At 54.0% G+C, this 27,740-nt stretch overlaps 1 protein-coding gene and 1 long non-coding RNA gene across 3 annotated transcripts in view; one reads left to right on the top strand and one right to left on the bottom strand.

Moving 5' to 3' along the window:
- Positions 1-27,658, top strand: part of KIAA1614 (KIAA1614 ortholog) — a 43,142-nt gene extending 15,484 nt beyond the window's left edge. Inside the window, 12 exon segments of the mRNA XM_070384837.1 lie at positions 90-233; positions 10,309-10,599; positions 10,601-10,781; positions 10,784-11,543; positions 11,546-11,725; positions 11,728-11,790; positions 12,014-12,016; positions 14,311-14,464; positions 16,384-16,642; positions 19,983-20,110; positions 20,780-20,964; positions 26,402-27,658. Of these exon segments, the coding sequence (XP_070240938.1) occupies positions 90-233; positions 10,309-10,599; positions 10,601-10,781; positions 10,784-11,543; positions 11,546-11,725; positions 11,728-11,790; positions 12,014-12,016; positions 14,311-14,464; positions 16,384-16,642; positions 19,983-20,110; positions 20,780-20,964; positions 26,402-26,595 (2,542 nt within the window). The 3' untranslated portion in view covers positions 26,596-27,658.
- On the bottom strand, positions 14,285-26,447 carry LOC138991247 (uncharacterized). Of its 2 annotated transcripts, XR_011467221.1 has the most exons (5): positions 26,328-26,447; positions 21,891-22,073; positions 19,957-20,072; positions 17,294-18,201; positions 14,285-14,420 (listed from the first exon to the last, which is right to left on the bottom strand). It is a non-coding gene; the product is annotated as an uncharacterized lncRNA (long non-coding RNA). The 2 variants fall into 2 exon arrangements; XR_011467222.1 differs by lacking the exon at positions 17,294-18,201 and having other exon boundaries at positions 14,290-14,420.
- Positions 27,659-27,740: the final 82 nt, after the last annotated feature.

Raw genomic sequence — 27,740 nt, 5'->3', positions numbered from 1 at the left:
AAGCTCGACACTGTTAAAGCCCTCCTAATCCGTGTTATTTTCTTCTAATCCCTACCCCCACCCGCTCTGGCCCACACACCCCCCTGCAGGCCCTTCGGTCCCAAGCTGCAGCCCGTGCTGAGCCCCAGGCATGAAGAAGCCAAGCATCTGCTGCAGAGAGCCCGCATGAAGGCCAGGACCCGGCCTGTCCGTGCCAGCCATGACATCGTGCCCACCCTTGCCCTGTGCAGCCGGTGAGTGGGGCCCGGGCCAGGCCGGCCGGTATGGGCTGCGGCAGGAGAAGAGATGGGATCCAGCCAAAATGCCAGCTCTCACTCCTCCCTGCTGGTCCGTGTGGGAGCTTTTCCCGTTGTCAGGCACCGCTTTCATGATTTTAGTCAGTTAGTACGTCTTCGCTGAGAGCCTACTGATGGCGTATTAGGGAACATAACCCGAGTCTCCCTGGGGGAACAGCGGTGTCACAGTCTCCAGGGAGAAAGACCAGCAGATGGGTCAGTACAGTTCTGTGGACTGTGGTGTGGAGAGACGTGTGTGTAGGATTGGAAGTCTACTGTAACTCCATCTGGAAAGGAAGGGGAGGCTTGGAGGAGGTGGCTTCTAAGTTGGAGCTTGAAGGAGAAACATAGATATTTACTGGGCAGCTGAGGGAGGCAGGGGTGAGCATCCCCGGGCAGAAACTGAACAGAAGCAGTATTCTCAGGAGTTGGGCCAGACGGCCCAGTGGAGGCAGTCATGGAGGCCTCCAGGACTGATGGACAATTTGGAAGCCTCCTGTAATAGCTAGGAGCCACCAAAGGATTTCAAGCAGCTGGGTAGCACCATCACGTTTGCATTCCAGTAAAGCTGCTTTGGCTGCAGAGACAGTTGGATCTGGGGGACCAGGGGGACAGTGTGTGGTGATGGGAGGAGAGGGTGGAGATGCAAGGTTGCCCAGAGCCAGAGCAACAGGCTTAATGAGGCAGCAGAGAAGTGGTTAAGACCGGAAGTGGACTGCTGGGTTCTGGCTCTGCCACTTCCTAGCTGTGTGCTCTCGGGGAAGCCCCTGTGCCTTGGTTTGCTCCTCTGCACAATGGGAATTATACCAGACCCTATCTTTCAGGATAATTGTGAGGGTTCTGTGAGTTCATAGAAAGTGTTTAGAACAGCCCCTGGCATGTAGTGAGTACCCTACAAGTGTTACCTCTGACTGAATCATGGAATCAACTGGATGAGGGGAGCCTGAGAAGGGGGGCATCCAGGATGGAGCCCAGGATTCTGACTTGGTGTCTGGAGGTTCAGTGAACCCTCGGTGCAGGATTAAGCTTGGGAGGGACTGTCCACGGAACACCCACTGGAGGTGCTTATCAGGCAGTTGGATACAGGAGCTGAGGAGGAGGACAGAGGTCAGACTGCAGAAGTAGACATCATCCCGATCTCACAGTGGTGGGGCCATGAGGGAGGTGAGCTCGTCAGGGATGGAGAGATGAGAAAAGAACAAGTTCAAGGACGTTCAGCACTCCACACAGGTAGACGCCCCTTGCACGACATCCCATCCCCATCTCTGCGCCTGTTCCGTGTACCACGCGCCCCAAGGAATCACTTACAGGTGGAGCTGGCGGGTGCATCTGACCTGCAGTGAGGCTGCCAGCTCAGGTCCAAATGCCCCAGGCCCCAGCAGGACCATCTGTGGCTGACCAGGCCTGTGGCTTCTTTGGCGCAGTGGGTACTAGAGGGAGCGAGGATTCTCGGTGGAACTGGACACCATGCTTTTTGACGGGGATGCTGAGCTGGCTTATTAAAGGCTGAGGAACTTCCGGACACCTTTGAGACTGACTTCAGCAAGAGCAGAGGGCTGAGGCTTGCCTCTGGGTCAGTGTCATGGTGACCTCTAGGAGAGGCGCTCAGGAGACCCTAAATCCTGGCGAGAGGTCCCCACCCGGCTCCCCTTTTATCTCTGCATTTTGTGCCTTGTTTCTTCTGGCTGGAGGACACTAATTAGGAATGCCAGTGCCTCCTTTGAAGCATCCTGACTGTTCTTCTCTGCATGTATATGCGGCCCAGAGCCTTAGACTTCCATGGAGCCCTCCTGTTCCACTTTCTTTAGGTACTAAGGTTGAGTTGGGTAGCTGCAAAACAGGCAAGATTCTTGAGAGTCCCTTGGACTGCAAGGAGATCAAAGCAGTCAATCCTAAAGGAAATCAACCTTGAATATTCATTGGAAGGACTGATGCTGAAGGTAAAGCTCCAATAATTTGGCCACCTGATGCGAAGAGCAGGTTCATTAGAAAAGACCCTGATGCCTGGAAAGATTGAAGGCAGGAGGAGAAGGGGGCAACAGAGGATGAGATGGTTGGATGGCATCACTGACTCAATGAACATAAGTTTGAGCAAACTCTGGGAGATGGTGAAGGACACGGGGCCTGGAGTGCTGCATTCCATGGGGTCACAGAGCATCAGACATGACTGAGCGACTGAACGATAACAACAAAAATCTGCAAAGGAGACCGGATGATGTAACTGTACCTTGGGACACTTCCTCTTCCCCAAATCTCATCAACCGCTCACGACGACCCCAGCCACTAACTTTAAAGTAGGTTCCCTCTCACCAGGCTCTTCTCCAGCAGTAGAAATGCAATTGAAATGCAAGGTGACCCACTTTAGCAGCTGCTGTGTCCAGAAAAGAATTACTTTGACTTGGCAGCACTGGTGAATCCTCAGAGGGTATAGCTGAAAAATCAACGCCAGATGGCTTGCTGCAGATGCTTCTAAAGGTTACGCTTGTCAGATCACCCTGGAGAGCCATGCTGAGCTACCATGGCGATGCCACACAGGCCTGGGGCCTCATTAGATGCAGGAGCCCCTCCTCCACCCCCTCCAACCCCCAAGCCCAGACACATCACTCGTTCCAAAGAGCAGCCTGATGAAAGCTGACGGAAGAGTGGGACAGACAGGCACAGCAGCCCCCAGAAGGTCTTCTTTATCTCAGGTCTAGCTGGAGGTGGCTGGGGCCATCCTGAACAGACAGGCTTTTTCAGGAGGTGAAGAGGGGGCCAGCCGCAGCTGCATTTTCTTGAAGCGAATCGGTGTAGAAATGGAGAGCTCTTGGAAGTGCAAGCTCTTGCTACTGGGGAGACAGGCGCACCTGGGTTGGTGTTCCTGATCCCAGGAGGGCAGAACACACCCACCAGAGGCAGGGCCTGGGAGGGGACACCGTAAGTGCTGGCGTTCTGTGTCAGGGGCCGGGTAGGGCTGCCTGGAGCTTGTGTGGCTAGGACAGCACTGTGGTAGAGAGGGGCCTCCGCACAGAGGCCGTTTGGCACCAGCGTCTGAGCAGACAGGATCCTCTCGGAGAGGGATGGTTGTGGAGGCATCAGTAGTGCCTCATGTTGACAAGGTTGCTGTTTGCTTGCTGCTGGAGTGCCTTATTTTCTCTGCCCTCGTCTCTAAGACCTTTGCCATACCTTTATGCCCTGGTCCCAGCACTGCTGGTAGGGACCTCGGGGATTCAGTAACTGAGCTGAAGGTATGTGACTGGGGCTTCCCACGTGGTGGTAAAGGATCTGCCTGCCAATGCAGGAGACGCAAGAGACATGGGTTTGCTCCTTGGGTTGGGAAGATTCCCTGGAGAAGGAAATGGCACCCCACTCTAGTATTCTGGCTTGGAAAATTCCACGGACAGAGGAGGCTGGTGGGCTACATACAGTCCATGGGGTCTCAAAGAGTCGGACACGACTGAGCGACCACGCAGCAGCAAACCTCATGGGATTAAGCTGTTCTGCATCTCCCCATTTCTTCTTCTTAATGAAGGCAGTGTTTGAGAATTTTATCTTATTTGTTTTGGGCATGCTGCTATATAGCATGTGGGAGTTTGGTTCTCTGACCAGAATTGGAACATACGCCCCAACCCCTGAATTGGAAGCACAATCTTCATCATTGGACCACCAGGGAAGCCCCTCCATTTCTTCTTTTAGAACAAAAATATGATTTCTACCTTTGGCACGAATTCAGGATGACTGAGTTCACCCGCTTGACTGTAAAGTTTAAGGTCGTTGATGTGGCTGAGAGGACCTGGAGTTCCTTATTAGATTAGGAATATACCACCTCTACAACTGAGTGTTTTTCCTCTTAGAAAGTGTAGCTCATATGCTGTCAGCAGAGCAGGGCCTTGCCCCCGGGGCCTGGTGTGGGGTGTTGTATCTAAGCTGGCGTGCTGAGTGTCCAGCGGGCCTCTCCTGCACTGGGCAGGCCTGGCAAACCAGGGCACCCTGCCCGCGCAGCAGGGGCAGAGCTGCTCAGCGGGGCTGCTCTTGTTTCTAGAGGGTGAGATGGTGCTGTTTCTCTGGCTAGAGCCTTCCTTTCTGGGCAGGAATGCTCTGGATACCTGACCCAGGAGCCCCACACTGTCAGTGAGCCCACCAGAGGGATTGTCTCACCGCTCCTTCTCAGGTCCTGACAGGCTCAAGAGATGCAGTTGCAGATGGGGTCCTTATCCTGGGCGCCAAGGGCTGCAGCGCCTCACAGTCACTTCAAGAGAATGGTCGCCAGAAGCGGGGTCAGAGGGACTTCCCGGCCATGCTGAGACAAGCAGAGAGAGACACTGCACCTCCTCACCAGGGGTGATTCTACCCAGGAGCTTTACATCTCAGCCTCACAGCCCTCTCCAAAGGCAGGCCCATAGTGACTCTGGGGGGCCCTAGGCACTCTGGCCTTCGTGACTCCTTCCTCCATACTACGTGTGTGTGTGTTCAGTCATGTCTGGTGCTTTGCGACCCCATGGACTGTAGCCCACTAGGCTCCTCTGTCCATGGGATTTCCCAGGCAAGAATACCCAAGTGTGTTGCCATTTCTTTTTCAAGGGAATCTTCCCGACCCAGGGATCAAACCCATGTCTCTTGGATCTCCTGCACTGGCAGGCGGATTCTTTACCACTCAGCCACCTGGGAAGCCCTTTCCCCATAAACAAAGTTAAAATTTAAATGTTATGACCATGCTGGCTAAAAGGTAAATATATTAATATTATATCTGAGAATGTTTTCTTTGACTTAAAAGTGTATTTATGTATTCTCTTTTGACTTCAAAAGAAACTAAAACATTTTCATGGGCCCCAGGAGAATTGTGGTTCCCAGGTACCGTGGCTATTGTGCCTGATGGAAAAGATGGCCCTTTTTGCATGTGGATTCCAGGAAACAGGATGACTGACAGCGTCAGAATCTGCTCAGATCTCAAAGCAGGCAGATCCACTTACTTAGCAGTGGTGCTTTTTTTTAATCCTCCTGGAGCAGCGCCAATTGGGGAAAATGCTGGAGTCGGGGTTGGTGGCAGGTGGGCAGGCTGCCCCTGCCCACTGCATCCAGGGCAGTGTAACCACCTAGGGAACACCTAGCATCAGGCTTCAGGGAGGCCCCAGAACTCGCACCGTGGCACTTCGCAGCTTCCTTGGTTTAGGAAGTACTCACCCACTCCTTGGAGAAGGAAATGGCAACCCACTCCAGTGTTCTTGCTTGGAGAATCCCAGGGATGGGGGAGCCTGGTGGGCTGCCATCTATGGGGTCGCACAGAGTCGGACACGACTAAAGCGACTTAGCAGCAGCAGCAGCAGCCACTCCTTGGTGTGAACTGGGGGCTAAGGTACAATGCAGTGTGACACAGCAGGACCTTGGCTGTAGCTTTATTGTGCCGGCTCAGCATTCATGGCTGGGTGAGCACCAGCCCCTCTCTTGGTGTGACCAGAGGCCCCAGGTCCAAGATTTGAGGTTGTAGTGAGCTGACATGGCACAAGTGAGGGAATCAGCTCTCAGCTGTAGCTGTTTCCCATGGAGCTTTGCAGGGAATCAGTCTTGGACAATTTAACTATGACATCTCGGGCAACCCCAGGACCCCCAAGGGTAGCATCTATGTGCCATACTCCACGCCATCTGTGATCCAGACCATTCTACCCATCAGGGTCTTGAGATTAGTCAGTGGCCTGGCTGTCAAGGCACCCAGGAAAGGGATGAATTGGAATGGTCAGGGATACCCTCAGGGCCCAGGTGTGCACATGTCCACCTGAGTCAGGCAGGCAAGGCCATTTATGCATACAGAAAGCACAGCCTGGAAGGATACACTGTCCAGACTAGTCAATGCCATGTATAGTTAAGGAAGTCAACCAGTTCAGTGGCCACTCTCCCCACTGGTTGGCATGTTTTAACAGTAATTGTTAAGCATGGATGGTTTCTTCCTGCCATTGTCTGACCTCCTTTTAAAAAAATTTTTATTGGAGTATAATTGCTTTATAGTGTTGTGTTAACAAAGTGGATCAGCTATATGTATACTACATCTCCTCCCACCGCGCCCCCATCCCACCCCTCTAGGTCATCACAGAGCACCAAGTCGAACCCCTTGTGCTATATAGCGGCTTCGCACTAGCGACCTGACCCGTGCTGTGTCCACATTGAACTCCTTTCCTTTTAATTGCAAACCACACCTGTCTTTCTGTTGGGTAGCTGTAAATTTGGTGAAGAAGGAACTCATGTGAAGGCAGCCTTTTTGAGAGCACTGACATCTTTCCTCCAGAATCGCTGAAGCATCCAATTAGAGGAAGGATAAGAAAATCAGCCAGTCACTCACATACATTTCACTTAGAATAAGTTGTTGGAGTATCAAGACAAGCTTGAACGAGTTGTGCTAGGAGGAGGGTATAGTTAGGGAAGCCTTGGTAAGTGCCTTTGAGGACTAAAAGCAGTAACAACACATAAAGTATGCCAGCATAGATAACTGCATGGGTACTGTTCCCGGTAATTCAAAAGTAGTTCAGTTCAGTTCAGTCACTCAGTCATGTCCGACTCTTTACGACCCCATGGACTACACCTTGCCAGGCTTCTCTGTCCATCACCAACTCCTGGAGCTTGCTCAAACTCATGTCCATCAAGTCAGTGATGCCATCCAACCATCTCATCCTCTGTCGTCCCCGCCTTCTCCCGCCCCCAATCTTTCCCAGCATCAGGGTCTTTTCAAATGAGACAGTTCTTGGCATCAAGTGGCCAAAGTATTGGAATTTCAGATTCAGCATCACTCCTTCCACTGAATATTCAGGACTGATTTCCTTTAGTTTGGTTGGTTGGATCTCCTTGCAGTCCAAGGGACTCTCAAGTCTTCTCCAACACCACAGTTCAAAAGCATCAATTCTTTGCTGCTCAGCTTTCTTCACAGTCCAACTCTCACATCCATACAAGACTACTGGAAAAACCATAGCTTTGACTAGAGACAGCCTTTGTTGGGAAAGTAATGTCTCTGCTTTTTAATATGCTGTCTAGGTTTGTTATAGCTTTTGTTCCAACAAGCAAGCGTATTTTAATTTCATGGCTGCAGTCACCATCTGCAGTGATTTTGGAGCCCAAGAAAATAAAGTCTCTCAATGTTTCCACTGTTTCCCCATCTATTTGCCATGAAGTGATGGGACCGGATGCCATGATCTTAGTTTTTTGGATGTTGAGTTTTAAGCCAACTTTTTCACTCTCCTCTTTCACTTTCATCAAGAGCCTCTTTAGTTCCTCTTTGCTTTCTGTCATAAGGATGGCGTCATCTGCATATCTGAGGTTATTGATATTTCTCCCTACAATCTTGATTCCAGCTTATGCTTCATCCAGTCTGGCATTTTGCATGATGTACTCTGCATGTAAGTTAAATAAGTAGTGTGACAATATACAGCCTTGACGTACTCCTTCCCCAATTTGGAACCAGTCCGTTGTTTCATGTCCAGTTCTAACTGTTGCTTCTTGACCTGCATACAGGTTTCACAGGAGGCAGGTAAGGTGGTCTGGTATTCCCATCCCTTTAAGATTTTTCCAGTTTGTTGTGATCCACACCGTCAAAGGCTTTAGCGTAGTCAGTGAAACAGAAGTTAGATGTTTTTCTGGAATTCTTTTGCTTTTTATGATGATCCAATGGATGTTGACAATTTGATCTCTGGTTCCTCTGCCTTTTCTAAATCCAGCTTGAACATCTGGAATTTCTCGGTTCACAAACTATTGAAGCCTAGTTTGGAGAATTTTGAGCATTACTTTGCCGGCATATAAGATGACATAGCAGGAAAGAAGTAACAGGTCTCTAAAATCCAAGCCCCTGTCTCCAGTCAGAACCTGACCATGACGATGGTCAAAGACTAGTTCCGTATTCATGGCTCCTTCTAAAGAGAAAAACTCCCTGCAGCTTGCCTTTCCCAGCTGTTCAGGTGCTGGTCCGTCCCGAAACTGGTCTTGTGTGCCCTCTCCTTCGTGGAAACAAGTAGGGGTCACTTGGTTGTGCTAGTCCCTTCCAACCCTGATGTCTCTTGAGTCTTTGATGACAAATGGGTGGCATGGGTAGTCAGAGGAGGAGACAGCATCAAGCTGTATCAGTCAGGGTTCTCCAGAGAATGAACCAACATAATGTGTGCTTATAGAGAGAGAAAATTTTATTCTAAAAAATTGGCTCGTGGTACCTAGGAAACTTGGTAAGTCCAAATTCTGCAGAGTAGGTTGGCTGGCTTGAGACCCAGGCAAGAGTTGCTACTCAAATCCAAAGGCAGTCTGCTGGCAGAAGTCCTTCTTGCTCAGGGAAGAGCAGTCTTTGTTCTATTCTGACCTTCAACTGATTAGACGAGGTCCACCATACCATGATCAACTTTATTTGAAGTCTACCAGTTTAAGTCGGCTTCCCTGGTAGCTCAGCTGGTAAAGAATCTGCCTATAATGCAGGAGACTTCAGTTCGATTCCTGGGTCAGGAAGATCCCTGCGTGAAGGAATAGTCTACCCACTCCAGTATTCTTGGGCTTCCCTTGTGGTTCAGACGGTAATGAATCCACCTGCAATGCAGGAGACCTGGGTTTGATCCCTAGGTTGGGAAGATCCCCCTGGAGAAGGAAGTGCTAAACCACTCCAGTATTCATGCCTGGAGAATTCCATGGACAGAGGAGCCTGGCGGCTGCAGTCCATGAAATCACAAAGAGTTGGACACAACTGATGACTAAGCACAGCACAGTTTAAATGTTAATCTTATCCAAAAAAAAACCTTCACAAAAACATCAAGAACCTGGGCACCATGGCCCAGCCAAGCTGACACATAAAATTAAACATTACACATGGCATCTATACACAGGTATGATTTAATGACTGGTAATCAAAGGCAGACAGGTTAAGAAGAGAGAGTGTAGGAAACAGTGGCAGGAGAGTTGCCTAAGATAAATGGGGTGAGAAGCCTGGAGGCCTTGCAAGTGGGCCACAGCAGGAAAGGAAGGCAGAGAGGAATGTGGAAGGCCTGTGTCTTTACCCCAAAGACTGAGAACTTGATCCTGTGCCCTCTTGAGAGATGATGCGATGAAGCTGAGATCCAGGAGATCCAATGAATAGGAGGCCACCGCAGGGGTCCAGGGTGAGTGATAAAAGCAGGAAAGGATGTGAGTCCCAGCTGCTCATCAGTAGATTGGTGGCGAGGTGCTGCTGGGAAAGGCAGGGAGAAGCATGGTCCTTACTTAGGTGGCCTCTGGTAGATGAGGGCCTGTAGGGATCTGAAACTCGGGCCACCTGGCTCCGGGGGGCCTGGTGTGAGGTTTGTGCAGGTGTTTTCTTGATCTGAGCAGGATTTGACCACCAGCTACAGTGTCTCTCAGAGCAAAGGCTGACGACAATGTGAGGACTCTTCCTAGCATAGTAATTGTTGTCACAGTGTTTTGGGACAGAGTGTGTGAGGAGGGCTGGGGAGGGGCAGATACAGGAGGCAGCGCTGGAACAGACTAGATGGCAAGACCAAGGAGAAACACTAGTGTTACTCTGTCTAAATTTTGTCCCAGCAAGATGCTTAGGAACCCTGAGTGAATCCGGAGAGGAGGAATGCTTAGAAACCTGGCTGCAGGTCCCACACGGTCTCCATGGAAACGTCTGCTCTTCCCATTAGACCCTTATAAGTAATGCAGGACTGCCACAGTTCATCCCAGTTCACCAGGTGCCCGTGATGGCCGGGCTCACTTCTAAACACACGCCAGGACTTCGGTATCCTCCTTTCCTACAGTCCTGCGTTTAACAGCGTTTCATCTTAACTCAGACGGAGGCAGGCAACAGAGGCAAAGCCCAAAGTAGAGAAGGTCGTATTCATTTTGTTCAGCACTGTGTTCAGGATGGGGATGGGCCTGTAAGCTTTTCTGCTTTGCTGCTGGACTCCTGAGGAACCTGATTTGGGCAACTTTGGGTTGTAGTTTTGCCTGAGCGCTGTGCAGGACCGGGCCCCAGGGTGGACGGGTTAGCGCCCAGCGAGGAGGCTTGTACCTTCCTCTCCTCCTCCTGCTCATGACCTCTCTCCTCCTGCCTGCCCATCAGAGATGGGCGGAAAAGCCCAGCCCTGGACCCAAGGATGACCATTGCCTGCCGAGACAACCTCCAGAATGGGAACACGAGCGACTCCTCCAGCGGGGAATCCAGCAGCGGGCAGTGGCCAAAGCGGGGCACCTCTCCGTCCCACGTCCGCTTTGAGGATGAGTCCGCCCGGGACGCTGAGTCCCGCTACCTGGAGCGGCTGCAGCAACGTCAGCGGCAGGTGCTCAGCCTGGCGGACCAGGGTCCCCTGCGCTCCAAGCCCGACCTCGCCGACTACATCCAGGGGGGCTGCCGGCGCCGACGCGGGCGCGGGCGCTCTGCACCCTTTGCTGGGTGGGCTGCAGCCTGGGGGCCTCTCGGCGCCGCCGCCCGCTCGGGGCAGCGAGAGGAGGTGCCGAGCCTGCGGCCACTGCATCGCCCCCGACCCGAGGGTCCTTCGGGAGCGCGAACCCGCCTGCGGAAGGGAGGGGCGTCGGCGCAGCCCCTCAGCTCTCAGGGCCTGAGCGTCCCGCTCCGGCTCCTCTCCGCCACCGAGCCCAGACTCCACACCGAGTGGATCCGGGAGACGCACATCGGGGAGCAGGCGCTTCCCGAGGAGGCGGACTCGGCCCTGGACAGCACCGACACCTCCGACAGCTGCCGGACCGACAGTGAGGAGGCCGGGACCTCTCAGCCCAGCAAGACCCGCCTGCGGGCCTCCAGGCCTCGGGGAGGCCACAGGTGGTTGCACAAGGCTGAGATGGAGCCTCCCCAGAGCCCTCAGGCCTCACACGACCTGCCTGGGCTGGAGCTCCTGGAGGTGTCAGATGAGGTGACAGAAGGCGCGGGCCAGACGACGGCAGGGGCTCTGCTCCCCAGAGAAGATGCTTTGTCTAAGCCTCCTGTCCAGGACTTGAAGAGGGCTTTCCCCGGGTCCCCGTGGCAGTCTGGACCAGGGCTGGAAAATCACTGGGCTCACCCCGGGGATTTTCGGACAGCCTACACCATCGCCTCTCCCATGAAGCTGGGGTCCTCGGGGCCAGGCAGACAAGGCCCGGTTATAGAAAGCCAGGAGTCTCTGGGAACTGACTGCCCGCAACAGAGCCGCGCAGAGCCCTCTGCCCACCACCAGGCCCGACAGCCGACTGCTTCCCTCTGCCCTGACGGCTGGGTGCCAACCCCTCCCTCTTCAAAGAAAACCACCTCACCCGTGTCTCACAGGAAGGCAGCCCTGGCTGGGCTTCGCAGGCTGGGCAACCAGGAGAGCCCATGGACAGCCCCCTGCCTGCTTCCAGAAGCGCAGTTCCCAGGACCTGCGAGCTCACCTCGCCACAGCCCCCGCCCCACAGTCCCCACAGCAGGCACCCGCTGCGGGCCCTGTCCACCAACAATTGCAACAGCAGCATGCCCCAGGGGCTGCAGGAGCCCTGGGAAGGAGCCATCCTCGTGGGGAGATGGGTGCCCGAAGCCAGGACCCCACAGCACCGCTGGAGGACCGCAGAGATGGTAAGGGATGGCCCAGGGGCTAGGGTGGTGCTAGCCCAGAGATCACGGGCTGGGTTTGTGGCCCACCAGGCACTTAACTGTTCATCTTAATAGATGACAGAGCTGTGCATTGCTCCTAGCAGCTCCCAGAGCCTGGCAGATGTTGGGGAAGTTGGCAGGGTCTGTGAGCGGTGCAGGATTCGACATCAGTCTGGAGGCAGATTAGCCAACTCCCCCCGGGGAGGCGGTGGTAGGGATGCTAAAGGAGCTCCAAGCTCTGTGGCTGTGGGAGGCCTGGGCTTTGAGGGAATTTTACTACCAACAGAGCAGAAAGAGGCAGCAGCTCCAGGATTTACTACTTGCTTAGAGCAGCAAATGCCAGATAATCCCACGGCTAAGGTCCCTCCCCTTCAACATCGTCACTTCATATACTCATTCATTCAATACAGTTTGAGCACCCGTTACAGGCCAGGCACCATCCTAGGCCCTGCAGGGGGTGCATAAGTGAATTAATTCAGCAGGAGTCTACCCCCTGAGACCCTCGGCGGCCAAGCAGGTGTGCTGTCCTGATGACACAGTGACCAGTAAGCAGAGCTCCTACAAGGAGTGCTGGGGTTGTTCTCTAGTGCTTGAGCCCTCCTAGAGCCCCAAGCCTACTGGGCACACTGGTAGGTTTCAGCAGGCAAGGCTGCTGAAGGCTGGAGGGTATCCCCTCTGCCCTTGGAAGGGGTCCTCATGTCGTGGGCAAATCGTGAGCTTCCCTGATGCTGTGATCTGAGGTGAGCAACTCAGCCACCCGCTCTTAGGCAGAGGTAGTAGCCTTGCCTTCACGTGCCCGCGGCTCTGGCAGCCCTGGTGCTGTGATGGCTCGGGAGGAATCCAGGGCTTGGGAACAGTGAGGGGGGAGAGGCCAGAGAGGTGACGGGCCGTGCTGACCTTACTGAGGATGCCAGTGCCCAGCGCCCACCCCACCTGGGGGGTGCCACCACCCCTCCACTGCATATGGGGAGCCAACGCTGCCCTATCCCTCTCGTACTCACAGGAACCTTGAGCAAGCAGGCCCCACCCTGAGTTCCCGCCTGCCCTGTGCTCAAGTGTGGTTTTCCTCCCTTGGGTGGGCTCTGGGCTGGCTGCTCCTACCCACTTCCTATGGGGCTCCTATTTTGAGAGTTGCTGACCTTTCTGGCCAGCCCGGCCTTCACCTGCTGGAGCAGAGGGCCAGGTGAGGCCCCTCCTCTCATTCACCACGAGGTCCTGGGCTCTTCACATCACCCCTCTCTCTCTAGTTCTCCTCTCTAACCTGAGGATATCATTAGAACCCATCTCCTAGGAGCTCAGGCAATAATCTCCGTAGAGGGTTTAACTCTTGCCTAGCGTATCACAGATGCTGTAGACATGGTGGCTATCGTTTAGCTGTTAGACATCACAGCCAACCAGATTGTGGGTCTTGTCCCAGGAACACAAATCCCCCCCAGCCTCTGATTCTTTTGCGACCCCATGGACTGTAACCCACCAGGCCTCTCTGTCCATGGGATTCTCCAGGCAAGAATGCCAGAGTGGGTTGCCCTGCCCTCCTCCAGCAGATCTTCCTGTCCCGAGGATGGAACCCGTGTCTCCTGCATTGCCAGTGGATTCTTTATCGCTGAGTTACCAGGGAAGCCCTTGGTTTCTGCCATACAGCAGTGCAAGTCAGCCATAATTATACATATATCCCCTTCCTCTTGAGCCTCCTCCAAGACCCTGATCCCACCCCTCTAGGTCATCACAGAGTGCCAGGCTGAGCTCCCTGTGTTATATAGCAATTTCTCATCAGCTATGTTTTACACATAAAACAGCTAGTGTATGTATGTTGATGCTACTTTGTCCATTCCTCCTACTCTTTGCTTCCCCCACGGGGTCCACGCGTCCTTTCATATACCTCTTGATACAGGAGCGACATGACTTATCATAAGCAGCCTTGCACTTTTTAAAAATTATTTATTATTTTTATTTTTGGTTGTGCTGGGTCTTCGCTGCTGCATGTGGGCTTTCTCTAGCTGCAGCAAGTGGGGCTACTCTAGGTTGCTATGCACGGGCTTCTCATGGCGATGGCTTTTCTTGTCGCCAAGCACTGGCTCTAGCACAGGGGTTTCAGAAGTTGCAGCATGCGGGCTCGGTAGTTGGGGCACATGAGCTTTAACTGCTCTGTGGCATGTGGAATCTTCCCAGACCCGGGGTTGAACCTGTGTCCCCTGCTTTGGCAGGCAGACTCCTATCCACTGTACCACCAGGGAAGTCCAGCCTTCATTTCACAGGTGTTTATTTCTCATCTGCTGCGTACCAGGCGTTATGCTGGGGGTGATGGGCTTCATCCCAGGGAAACAGGATCCCTCCCTGCTGCGTGTGGGTCTCACCACTGCCTCCGTGGCTCTCGTGGGGCTCCCGCTTCCCTGCATCTTCCTCTGGCTCTTCTGCCTCTGTCGCTAGGACTGCCCCCCTCACCCCCATGACCTGTGGGGGTGGATCAGTGCCACGGGAGGAATGCTGTGGTTGTTGTAAGAGGACTCCAGGGCTGTCTTGCCTCAGCAGCTGTTGGCACCATCAGCTCCGTGGGCATCACCTTCTCCCTGGCCTCAGAGGAGCCCAAGTCCAGCCAGGAAGCAGAAGGAGGCCTGCGGAGGACAGAGCCGAGTTCTGTAGGGCACGTGTCATCCCGGTGAGTGACGCGAGCGACAGCCCTGACTTGGGAGGTTGGGGGTTGGGGTGCTGGGTGGGGAAGGAGCCCCCCGGAGTGGCAGCAGGATAAGTTAACTACTCCCAGATCCTTGGAGGCTTCTAGATCAGGTGCAAGCATGGCACCCCAGCACTCCGTTCCCTGCCCTGTCCAGTCTAGTGTGCGTGCTTATTCATTCCCCAAGCTTTCCCCGAACAGCCTCAAGCTGCAGGTACTGTGCTGGGCACAGCTGTGCATACAGCCCCAGCCCTCCAGGTGCTCCCAGGATGGGCTCTCTGTCAGAGGACTTGCTCCTGACCCTGGGGCGGGAAACAGCCTGCCACTCACGGTTCCATGCTCTCCTTCATTCCCGAGGCTCTGAGTCCTTACTCTGGGGCTGCTGAACCTTGGTGAGCTGGTCCTCTGGCCGGGCTCTCCGTTCTCCACTACACATCATCCCTGGTGACGTGGCCCAGGGCTTCACATGCGACTGCAGCCAGATGGCCACCTCCTGCCCCGTGTGTGCCGCAGAACTCCGGATTTGTGCACCCAGTTCCCCCGACATCCCCACTAGGGTGCCCGAAAGGCCTAGTGCAACTCTTGATCTCTCCTCTGATGAAAGCTGCTTCCTGGGGCCCTCCCCCGGGCAAACACACAGCACACCGCCATCCCCTCAGTGCTCGCATCCCGCCGTCCTGGCTGCCTCCTCCCCGTTCCCTCCCACCCTCATCCACTGGCACGTCCTCTCTGGCCCCTGCAGCCACCTGCATGGCGTTCTCCTGGTGTCTTCTTTCTGTGCAAACCTAACATTCCCTCTCTGCTCTCTGCCTTCCTCTTACCCTTTCAATTCCTTCTCCACTCAATGGTCTGAAGTGTCTTTTGAAAACCTTAACTAAGTGATGTCATTTCTCTGACTGAAACCCCAGTGGTTTATTCTTTCACTTACCTCGCTGCTACTGCTGCTAAGTCACTTCAGTCGTGTCCAACTCTGTGACCCCATAGACGGCAGCCCACCAGGCTCCCCCGTCCCTGGGATTCTCCAGGCAAGAACACTGGAGTGGGTTGCTATTTCCTTCTCCAATGCATGAAAGTGAAAGTGAAAGGGAAGTCACTCAGTCGTGTCCTACTCTTCGCGACCCCATGGACTGCAGCCTACCAGGCTCCTCCATCCATGGGATTTTCCAGGCAAGAGTACTGGAGTGGGGTGCCTTCGCCTTCACTTACCTTACACTGATGCAAACCCCTTACCCTGACATAGCACTCACTGACAGCTTCGCTCACCTGTCAGATCCCTGCTGATCCCTCTTTCCTCATTACGTCAAAGTCCTACAGGCCTGGCCCTGTTATGTTCTCGAACCCACCACACAGCGAGTCTCTTCCTGTGTAGGCCTGTGGTTTCAGCTGCTCCCTAGCCCTGGAATTCTCACCTCCAGGCTGGGCAAGATTGACTCCTTCCTGCCATTCAGTCCTCTGTTTAAATGTCGTCTTGTAAGAGAGGCCTTCCCCAGCCACCCTGTCACCCTCTGCTTCACCCTGCTCATCGGTCACTCAGAGGGCTTCTCCCTTGCTTACTGGCCTGTTGTTCATAAGCTCCCAAGTGGAAGGGTCTTTCCATCTGGTTTATCCCATACCCTCGTTATTTGCCACATGCCAGTGCTGGCAGGAAGCCTTGCAGAGGTTCTGAGGAATCACTGGGTGAACGAATGACTGGTGAACCCATAGTTGGCTGTGACCCTGAGGGTCTTCTCTGCTGCCCAAGCAGAGGCTCCTTCAGAAGTCCACTCGGCCTTTCTGTCTGCAGCCTGGCTGTCACCTCCTCCTCGAGGCTGGGGTGCTGGCCCACCTGGGCCCCACAGGACCCTAAGGTTCTTGCCTCCCCCCAGCCCTCTCCCACCCACCTCACATCCACCTCTGCATTTCAGTGCCTTGTCTGGGGTCAATGCGGGCCCCAGCCCGCCTTCCACCACCGCTTCTGACAAGAACAAGAAAAGCAGCGGAGGCATCGCCTCTGCCCTGGGGCTGAAGAAGTTCTTCTCGACGCTGAGTCAGGGCACGCGGCCCAAGATGGGCAAGTCCCGCAGCTACAGCGTGGAGCAGCTGCAGCCCCCGGCGCCTGGCCCGGCTTCACACACTGGCACCCCCAAAGTGAAGAGAGCCCCGTCCTTACAATCCCTGCATCTGGTGAGAGTCCCAAGGGCCCAGCCGAGGGGTGTGTGAGGGCAGTGGGGTGCTAGCCACCACTGAGATGAAAGGTGAAGGAGAAGAGAAGTGCCAGGGGGTGCTCCTGAGGAGCCCGGGGTGGGGAAAGGGACGCTCCTGGCATCCCCACAGTCCATCCGCAAGACGTGGACTCCCTGGACACAGTGCGATGAGCGAGTTCTGTTCTTCCAGCCCACTGCCCCAGCCTGGGCTAAGCCTAGACCCCTCCCCCTCCCTCACTCCACCACCTCTGCCAAGGCCTGGCATCCGCTGCCTGATTATTCTGGAAGCTTCCCCGCGGCCACAGCCACTCTGTTCGTCTAGCACAGATCACTGCATACCTGGATTGCCTCCACAGCCTCCTCACTGGCGTCCCTGCCCTGTCTTTCCCCATGTGGCTTCCAGAACGGTCCTTCCTGCATGCAAATCTGGTCTTGCCTCCCCCCCTTGTGGAACATCCACCACTGGTCCCTTATCACCCCCAGGAAAACACTTGGAGGCCACTCAACATTGCCAAAGGGTTTCTATAATCTGACCGCTTCTGTAATCTGACTGATCATTCCCCTAATACTCAACCCCAGGTATCCTTGACCTTGCAGTTCTGAAATCAGGCCACACAGTTTGAACCTTCACCTGAAATATTCTTCCCATCTTCTCCACCTGCTAATGCTGTTCATCCATCAATACGTAAGGCACGGCTTCCTCCAGGAAACCGCTTCTCATCCTTCCTTGGGCTGAGCTGGGCACCTCTGCTCTGGCTTCCCTTCTCATCCTGCGCTTTCCTCCTTCATGGAACTTCTCATGTAGTATGTTGGTTTTTGTCTGTCTCCCCTCAGTGGAATGTGATTCTCTGACGGAACACTACTTGATCTTTAGAGTCTACATATTTAGTATGATAATTAGCATAGTAGACATACGCAGTACGCAGTGAATGAATGAGTGAGTGAACACCGGGCAGCCTGCAAAAGTTCCCTTCTCATGTGCTAGCGGATACCAACAGCACACCAGTAGCAGCGCCTGACTCTCAGCTAGGTCTCTGAAAGTGCTGTTCTAGCCCAGGTTTTCCAGGTATCATGCCTGTTCTCTTCCCCGCCCTCTCCCCTGGGCAGAACAAAGCAGATGATTGCGGTTCAGGGCATTGGAGCCTTTCATTTTTCAGCCTGAAGTAGGGAAGAGAATGCAGGCTGAATGAACGTTCCATTGGTTGTCTTGCATCACGTAGAGTATAAATATTTGCTGGCTGGATGAAGTTGGAAGGCAGAGAAACAAAAGCAAAATGATCTCAAGCTTGGGACAAAAGCCTAGAGTGACATGGTGCTCCAGGAATTCGCTGCTTTTCTCCTGAAGTTAAATTTGTCCCGGTGTGTCTGAGCCATGGTGCTCAGATGTATGGCCATCAGAGCTTCAGTCTGTACCCAAGGGAGATGACAGCCCATCATCTGCCATGTAATCCGAGTGCGCCAAGTTAGGAAGTAAGCTGGCCGAGAAAGGGTGGGAGCAAGTGCCGGGAGGACTGAGCAGCAGAAAGAATTGTTCAAGAACTAAAAAAAGAACATAAAATAAGACTCCGCCTCACTCTGGTATATTCATGACCTATCTCAGGGTGAACCCCTTCCTCTTGTGCTGCCAAGTGTGCATGGTGAGAGTGCAGATGGGCTTGGTTTCCACTCTGCCCTTCTAAGTAGGCAGTGAGCACCCTCACCACGTGGGCGGCTCCCACGTCCTCTAGTGGCTGTGGCTCGTTCGTTCCTCCCTTTTCCCCTCCTCCCTGCCTTTCCACTCTTGAGTTGAACATGACTTCTTCCAGGAAGCCCTCCAGAACTTCAAGGCAAACTCAGGCCCCCTCGTAAGCTTCTGGATAATACAACTTCCTGAGAGCACGGCTTCCCAATGTGATAAATAATGTGTGCAGTATTTGTTTAGAAGTCTGCCTCTCCCTGCCTCCCACCCGCTCCCTCAGAATAGCCTCCTCACTGGGTCAGTTTCTAGAACACAGATCGGACCTTGTAATTATTCTGATTACTATCACTCAGTGGCTCCTCTGCAGGTCAGATGAGGTCTCTCCGGGTCTGGCCCTTGGCTCCAGCCCACCGCCCATCACCTCTGCAGCCCAGCCCCCCAGACCACAAGTATATTCCAGAACATTCATGCTTTCTCCCATCTCTGTCTGTCTGCCTCTACTCTTTCTTATGCCTGGAACTCCCCACCCCTGTCTTCATCTGGAGAGCTGTTGCTTCAGGTGCTGCGCAGGCAGCGGCTCCTCCAGGGCCCCGAGGCCTCCTGAGCTGAGTCGCTCTGCTTCCCTGCACAGCGTCATCCATGCTTCTAGCCTCACACTTACAATATACATTTAGGGCTTCTGACCTGTCCATGCTCACCCCACCCCCACCGTGGGGTGAGCTCCTTGAGGGACTTCAGTCTTATCCATCATGCACAGTGTTTTAAGGTGCATACTTGATAAAATTTTTAATGTCAGCGATCATAAAAGGGATACTAAAGAATCATAAACTAAGATTTCAACTCTAAAACTGTGTTCATTATTCTGTAATTATTTGATTTTACCTTTTTAAAAATGTATTTATTTATGACCGTGCTGGGTCTTCACTGCCTCACGTGGGCTTTCTCTAGTTGTGGTGAGTGGGGTTACTCTCCAGTTGCAGTGGGCAGGCTTCTCACTGCAGTGGCTTCTCTTGTTTCAGCATGCAGGCTCTAGGCATGCAGGCTTCAGTAGCTGTGGTGCACAGGTTTATTTGTCCTATGATGTGTGGAATCATCCCGGACCAGATATCGAACTGTCTCCTGCCAAGTGGATTCTTAACCACTGGACCACCAAGGAAGTCCTACCTTTTTTTCTTAATCAAGGAGAAAGTTAGCTTTTCTTAGTCAGTGAGATAATTAGCACTATCATATTCAGTTGCTATTTCAACCAACACATTTTTTTCATTATTTGAAGCTTCAGAGTGCCTGCATAGGCCCATCTCTTTAAGTGAGTTATGGTTATTCTGTTAAGCACTTTCTTAGCAGGCCCTCAAGTTCATGGTTGGGGTTCCCTCTCTGTCAACCCCTTGGTTGTGGTTTAGTCACTAAGTTGTGTCCAACTCTTACAACCGCATGGACTGTGGCCTGCCATGGTCCTCTGTCCATGGGGTTCTCCAGGCAAGAATACTGGAATAGGTTGTCATTTCCTTCTCCAAGGGATCTTCCCAACACCAGGAATCAAACCCAGTCTCCTGTATTGTAGGCAGATTCTTAATGAGGGAATCCCTGTCAACCCCCTATCAGATGGCTTTTCTTACCTGCAATATTGGGTCTTCTCCACCAGGTGTCACCCTCTCGCCAACATCGGAAAGCCACCTCCTTTCAGAACCTCCATTCTCTGCTGAGTGGCAAGGTGGACCGGTCCAACCTCTACCTGGTAGGGGAGCCAGGGGATCACAGCGCAGCTGACAGGTAAGAGTGGGCAAGTGTTTTGGAGGGGAGACCCAGAGCATGAACAGTGGAGCTATACACTTAACTCCTTCCTGCCTTAGCAGCATGGCCCAGGGGAGGGTCCCTTTAAAAGAGAAACCGAGGCCAGCTACCTGTGCTTCAGGTACCTCAGGGGTCTTAGAGCCCACACCTCAGTGCCCTTGTCCTGAGCAACTGGACAGGGGTTGGGGGTTCTATAGAGTTGGAAGGTTTGATTCCTCCATCCCTTTACTATCTAATGACATCCTGAAATCTGAATGTTCAGAGAGCTGCCTTGGTCCAGTTGAAGATTTATTAAAGATCCAGAGACAGGGTCCCCAAAGAGTTCCTTGCCCCTTGACCAGGTCTGCCTAGAGAAACCGCCCTCTCTGATGAGACCCGCTAGGCTAGCTGCTCTTACCGCGGGCTCCACGGAGGGACTTCAGGGGGTCCATTAATTCCTGGAATTTCTTGTGTAAAATTAAAAACTTTGTCACATTCTCAAGAGATCTCTCCAATTAAAATGATTAAAAACCACTGGGGGAGGGGGCTCTGTGGAACCTCACATAGCCGTGGGCACCGCCAGGCCCGGGCCTGGCTGGAGGCCTCCTCTAGGCCTAGAGGCCCCAGTGCCTGCCCCCTTTGCCCTCCCTCGCCTCTCGCCCCTTACAGGCTGGGCAAGGCGCCAGCCCGGCGCGCCCTCAGCGTGGAGGACGTGAGTGCCCCCGGCCCCGCGCGTGCCGTGGGCCGCCTGGTGGAGGTGTTCCCCGACGGCACGAGCCAGCTGCAGCTACAGCGCCCCCCGGAGGGCACTTTCGGCTTCAACGTGGCCTCTGGGAATGGACGCCGGGACTCAGGTAGGCCCCCGCCACCCTGTTCTGGCTCCACGGCCCCGGCGCATCAGTAGGCCGCAGCAGTGCCTTCTGGCCGTGGCCGTATCTGTTTTCGGGTTTTCACCGAGAGCTCCAGACTCAGAGAGCCTCTCAATGAGGAGACTGGAATTCTCCCCTCCAGGCGGTAGGGACGGCAGGCTTGCTCCACTGTCCCTCCGTCCATCTTGAAATCAGAATCCCAACTCCCATGTTTTCAAGGGAGAGTCAGAGGGAGGTTGTTTGTGTTGGCTGGCCCTCCAGATCTCTTTGATGTGGTTGGTGTGGTTCCCTTCCTCTAGCTGCGGAGTGTGTCTGGGCACGTGGACCGTGCCTGCCTGTCTGTGCCCCTCCCTCAGGGCGGGCTCCTGCTGGGGATGTTCACATGGATCCTGGCTCTACGCCTCTGGCCGGGCGGCCTGCTAGGTCCCGATCCAGCACTGGCAGGATCAGGGAGGGTCTCTGGACGTCCTTCTGCACCCTGGCCAGTTCTCAGCCCTGCCGCATGGATGTTTCAGGGAAAAAATGACTTGCCCAGGCCTTTACCTGAGGTCTGTGAGCTAGGATCCACCACAAGGCGAAAGTGAAGTGAAAGTGAAAATCATTCAGTTGTGTTTGACTCTTTGCAACCTCATGGACTATACAGTCCATGGAATTCTCCAGGCCAGAATACTGGAGTGGGTAGCCATTTCCTTCTCCAGGGGATCTTCCCAACCCAGGGATCGAACCCAGGTCTCCCGCATTGCAGGTGGATTCTTTACCAGCTGAGCCACTAGGGATCCACCACAGGGCAAGGGACCTTGGGAGGTATTTCTCAGCTGAGATGAGTAGGGAAGGCAGACAGACATGCAGGAGTGGGAAGGAGAGGAGAGAGAGGAGGAAAAACAGAAAGGCAGACACAGAAAGACACTCACAGCTGCCCTGGACGGGTTGTGCCGTGGTGGGTTTAGTCCTGTGCTTTGATCTCCTGAGTCAAAGCCATTTAGGTGGCAGAACACTGCTGCTGCTGGACTTGCAGACTGAAGTGAGTTCTTGCATGTGTTCCAGCATTTGTTTTTCAACAATGTACGCTGAGCATCTCCTAGGTGTTGTAGATACTGGGGACAGAGCAGTAAATGGAACAGATGAAATCCTTGTCCTCAGGAGTATACGTTCTCATGAGGCAGTTAGACTATCCACATCTACATATATATATAGCAGGATAAGGCCCAAGGGCAGTGAGTTGGGAGTCCTGATGGGGCAGCTTTTCTGAGAAGAGACCCCTGAGCAGACAGACACTGGCATGACGTGAGGGTGGCCCCATGTGGTGTCTGGGGCAGTGAGTTCCAAGCAGAGGGAACAGTCCATGCAGGGCCCTGAGGGCTGGAAATGAGCTTGGCCCATGGGAGGAACTACAAGGAGGTCAAGCTGGACAGAAGGGGGTGAGGGGGAGGGACTAAGCTGAGGGTAGGAAGGTTGGGGGACAGCCGAGCCTCGAAATGTGGGAGAGAGACTGAGCTGAGCTCAGACGGGGCCGTCTTCCTTGAAATGAGACAGGAGTTACAGGGGCTTGGAGCCGGGACCGACATGCTCTGATTTAACGCTTTTACCAGGGTCCCTGGCTGCTGTGTTGAGAATAGACCCTAGTGGGATGCAAGTGGAGCCAAGGAGCCCAGTTTTAAGGTTATTTCAATAGTCTGGAATAGATATAGTGGCAGCGGCTTAGACTGGCACGGCTGTGGAGGTGGTAAGAAGTGGCCGGGTTCTGGCTGACTTGAAGGTAGTTTTGACTATTTGCTCATAGGTTTTACATGAGTGTGAGAGGAAGGGAGGACAAGAGTCTCCCCATTCTGGCCCTCAGGAGGATACTCGTCTGTCCTCGCAGGGGGATGTGTTAAGCATGTGTTGACCATCGTAAAGCATTCCACAGGCTGTTAGCCACTCTGCCCTTTCCTCCAGCTTCCTCTACCCTTCAGTGAGGGGGTCAGGCCTTGCCAGAGAGGCAGCATGCAGGTGTAGTTAGACGACAGAGCATGGTTTGTACTCCAGCGCCTCTGCTGTCTGTGTGACCTTGAGCAGGTTACTTACCCTCTTTGAGCCTCTAGTCTCTAATTTGTAAAATGAGGGACTTCCCTGGGGGTCCAACTGTTAAGACTCTGTGCTTCCCTTATAGGGGTTATAGGTTCAAGCCCTGGTTGGGGAACTAAGATCCCACATGCCAGGCAATGTGATCCAAGAAATAAGTAAATGCTGCTGCTCGACCCCATGGACTGTAGCCCACAGAACTTCTCTGTCCATGGGATTCTCCAGGCAGGAATACTGGAGTGAGTTGCTGTTTCCTCCTCCAGGGGATCTTCCCGACCCAGGGCTCGAACCCACGTCTCTTATGTCTCCTGCGTCGGCAAGCAGGTTCTTTACCACTAGTGCCGCCTGGGAAGCCCATATATAAAGAACACCTAACCTGTAACATCAAGCTAACGAAACCCTGCCTGGAAAAGTCATTTCAGTGGGGTATATAGGGAAGTACCTGGCACATGTGTTCCTTCCCTCTTCAGAAAAAGAATGTGTATTTGGGGAGAAGAACTCCAGACAGAGGGCGGGGGGAAGTGGGCCGAGACATGATCTGCACCAGCTGCCAGTGTGAGCTCAGGCCCAACCAGGCATTCTCCTGTGCCCCCCATCCTTCCCACAAGTCCCTTTAGGCCTCTTTGCCGGCAGTGGGACTCCCTCCCCGATCACCTGTCACGGACTGCTGATGGGCAGGGGTCTCCAGTGACCAGGAGCTTCTTGGGTTCTGCCTTGGCCTGCTCTGTGGGCGCCCCTTGCCTGGGTGGGTGCCAGCTCTTCCCTGTCCTGCCCAGGTGGCACCCTCCTCCGGCCACTGCGGTTGGCTGTCAGCTGTCCCGCAGAGATGCCCTCACCCTTGGAATGTGGCTGGTACTGGTGCGTCCTAGCCTCAGGCCGTGCTCCAGCCCCCCAGGGTCACTTCTCCTGGGCCTCAGAGAGGCTGTGAATTGGGGCTGGTTTGTATTCCTCACTAAAACATCATGATGTGGGTGTTCCTTGCTGGCTGTCACATCTAAGTCCGTACAAGCACGTGAGAACGGCAGGCTTCGCCGTCTGCTTCTCATTGAAAACAACACAGAGATCATACATCCTGAACAAAGGCCGTTGGCAGCAGACAATAAACGTCTACAACAGCCTCTCTGTCATACTTGTGTCATGACTTCCAACTGTGAAACGTACCCCGGAGTCTTCCCCCTACATGGCAGGCGTGACAGCGGTGTCTGGTCCTCCGACTCCATTCTTTTGGGTTTTCTCATCCCTCCCCACTGACACGCTCTGCTGGACAGCAGCCATTTCTGCAGGTTCCTCCCCTGCCTCCTTACCTGCCTTCCCCCGACTACTGCCAGCACGCAGACAAGGCAGGCAAGCAGTTAAAGAACCCAAAAAGAAGAGGGGAAGGCTAGGGCAAGGGCTGTGAGAAAAGCCTTGTGCAGCCAAGATGACAGACAGGCCTTGCCAGGAGGGAGCCGGCCTTGCAGGAAAGGATCAGATCAGCCAAGAAGCACTGAGAGCGAGTTCCACAGCTCAGACCGGGAAGCAGGAACATGTCAACAGATTGGCTTTGCTAAACCCAAGAGCGGCAAACCTTCGAGTGTCTTAGAGGAGATTTCAGTGCACATTCAAACCCCAGCTTTGAAAAGCTTGACTTCTCTTGGGACCAGAAGCTCCTACGATGCTGGGTGAACTGGAAAGATGACTTCCCACCCTTAAAAGGCTTCCAGCCAGAGAGGAGATGCTCTTTCAGGTCCCTTCTAAGAACACTGATTTTTAAGAAGAGGAAGTAGAGAGCCGGGCATGGACAGCTGTTAAGTGTTTCTAATCAGCCAGCCGAGCTCAGGCTGGGGTGCGGCGAGGGTGCTTAAAGCCACGCCAGCGTGTCCCAGGGCACCCTGCAGGGGCCGTCACTGTACAGGCTCCCCGGCCTGCAGTCTTCCTGCTCTGCACACCTGTGCTCACTTAGTGCGATTTGGTGGGTGGGGGGGACCCATGGATGTGGGACACCCAGTCTTCCCTGGAAGAGCCTGTGCTCCCTTGCTCCCTCAGGCAGAGACAGCAAAGGGGAGGGTTTGAAAGGTTTTCTGCGGAAGTTGAGGCAAGAGGGGCTCAGTCAGCTGGACTGTCCCACACTGTGTGGCCAGGGAGCCCAGCCCAGCCAACCCGAGGCCCCCAGAGCCTGCTCCGCTAACATGAGTTCCTCAAACTGAACTGGGGAAAGAAGGAGAAGCAGCTCCTTGAGAGGTTCACCCTACCTCAGACACCCAGGAAATGGTCCCCGCCAGGTGGGGCCCCTCGGGGGCACTGGAGGGGAGAGTGTACGCAGAAAGGAAAAGCGAGCCACTATGACTGTAAATCGGGGGCTAGAACTTCTACGGGGTCTTCCCTCGTAGCTCAGTTGGTAAAGAATCCACCTGCAATGCAGGAAACCCGGGTTTGATCCCTGAGTCTGGAACATCCCCTGGAGAAGGGAATGGCAACCCACTCCAGTATTCTTGCCTGGAGAATCTCATGGACAGAGGAGCTTGGCAGGCTACAGCCCATGGGGTCGCAAGAGTCGGACAACTTAGCAACTAAACCAACCGACCAGAATTTCTGTTTCCTGGGCTTTTGCCCAGATGCCTCTGAAATCTAAGGATCCATATCCGAGGAAGACTGAAACCAGGGCTGGCCCTAGACAATCCGGTGAAGCAAACCAGGTTTGGATTTGACCTTAGCCCAGCAACTCCCTGGGCTTCCCAGGTGGCGCTAGTGGTTAAGAATCTACTTGCCAAGGCAGGAGACATGGGTTCGATCCCTGGGTCAGGGAGATCCCCTGGAGAAGGGAATGGCAACCTTGGACAGAGGAGCCTGGCGGGCCAGTTCCTGGGCTTGAAAGAGCTGGACATGGCTGAGTGACTAACACTTTGATTTGTTTGCGGCTCCAGTGATACCATCCACCCCCAGCTACTTGAAGGGAGCAGGTGGGTCTTATTTGTGAATCCCCACCTAGAGCAGTGCCGGGCATGTTGTAGGTCTTAACATTTTCCTTATTTTATAATCAAGGCTTCTCCCAGAAAAAGATAAGATTAGCTCATTCACACTGAGGTATACATGAATAATAACAGCTTAAGGCATTATTTGTATTAGGGGCATTTTAAAAGAGAAAAAAGGAAAAATGAAGTGGAGGCAGGCCTGCTGTATCTATTATAAAGGGAGTTGTGGTTGTGAAGTGGAATAATGAGTGTGCGTGCGTGCGTGCGTGCGTGCATGCGTGAAGCACCTTGTATAAGCCCCTGCCTCCCCTCCACGCACCCCCCAACACCACCCACCTGGTCGGCATTCCACAGAGCTGCGTGTCTTCGGTTTGGATTTCCTGCGTTAACTCTCCTGTTTTTCTTTGCAGGGTTCTACGTGCAGGAGATGGCTGACGAGAGCACAGCCAAGCTCTACTCGGGGCTGCTGGGGGTGGGGGATGAGATCCTGGAGGTGAACGGGGCCAAGGTTGCAGGGCTGGGCTTGGCTCACGTGAGGGAGCTCCTGGCCCACGCGGAGAACTTGTCGATCCGGGTGCTGAGGCAGAGGCCTGTCCCACGGTGACACAGAGGTGCCTTGCCTCTCACTGTTACCACACCACCGCCCCCCCACTCCCCCACCCCCCGCCCGATGGAAACCCCGAACCGCCCCCGGGGGTGGCTGGGAATGTGCTACACAAAGCTGCTTTGTCTACTGAAAAAGAACACGGTGGCATGCAACCCCTCGGGCCTCGGTCGGGCTTCTGTGACTGACTGTTCTTGCAGAGGGAAGGAGCCTGTTTGTGTGTTTTGTTTAAGGATGTTAATTTATGCAGAAGCAGGGAAGGGAATGGGTCTCCCACCCTGAAGGGCCTGAGGTGGGGTCACCGTCTTCTGGCACCTTTGCTGGCAGCAGGAGGAGAGAGATTCGGTGGGTCCTTCGGTTGGTCCCCAAGCAGCATCGCCTTACCCCCGGGCCCCGTCGTCCCACAGTCAGGGGCTCCCCGAGCTCCTCTCACTCCAGAGCCAAAGAAAGTACTTGGCCGTGTTGGCCTTGAGCCTGCCTTTTTTGGTCTCATTTCTCCCAGCTCCCATCTGACGCCTTTGCTCTTTTTCCAAAAATGGCCCAAGTGTCCGGGAGTCACAGCCTTACAGCCATGGACCATATATCCCAGACCAACTGTGTCTGGTGTGAGAACAGCTGAGAGATGGTATCTGGTAGTCAGAATATTAAGGATTTCTGGGAAATCTTTATGATATACGAGGTTGAAGGGACAAAATGAAACCGAGACCAACTTCAGGGAAGTGCAGCTGTAGCCAGTGGGACTGACCAGAGCAGCCCTGCCCCACCCCGCCCTGACCTCTGCTCCCGCCCAGAGTGAGACTGGAGCCGCTGCAGCCTGGCCGTGAGGGGCTCTGTCTTCCTTCTCCTGGGGCCTTGGACAAGGCTGCAGCTGGTGCCAGGCTGTCTCCAGCCACAAGCTCTCAGCCCAGACTCCCTGAGGGCAGCTGTGGGTGGGTCGCTGGCAGGGAGATGGCAGGGCATGCGAGCAGAGGGAGGGGCCATCCCATCTGGCTCTTCCATGGCCCAAAGTGTTGGGACTCTCTGGAAGTAGTCTTAAATTATTAAAAAGCAAAACCGAAACGTCTCCCACTCTTGAGTCGCTAAATTTTGGGCTGATGTGTTCACTTGACCTTCACTAGCCTGGCAGGGGCCTGGGGGGAGGGGGA

Source organism: Bos mutus, chromosome 16, assembly GCF_027580195.1.
Source record: "Bos mutus isolate GX-2022 chromosome 16, NWIPB_WYAK_1.1, whole genome shotgun sequence".
NCBI classification, from domain to species: domain Eukaryota; kingdom Metazoa; phylum Chordata; class Mammalia; order Artiodactyla; family Bovidae; genus Bos; species Bos mutus.
This window is presented reverse-complemented; position numbering and strand designations above follow the sequence as displayed.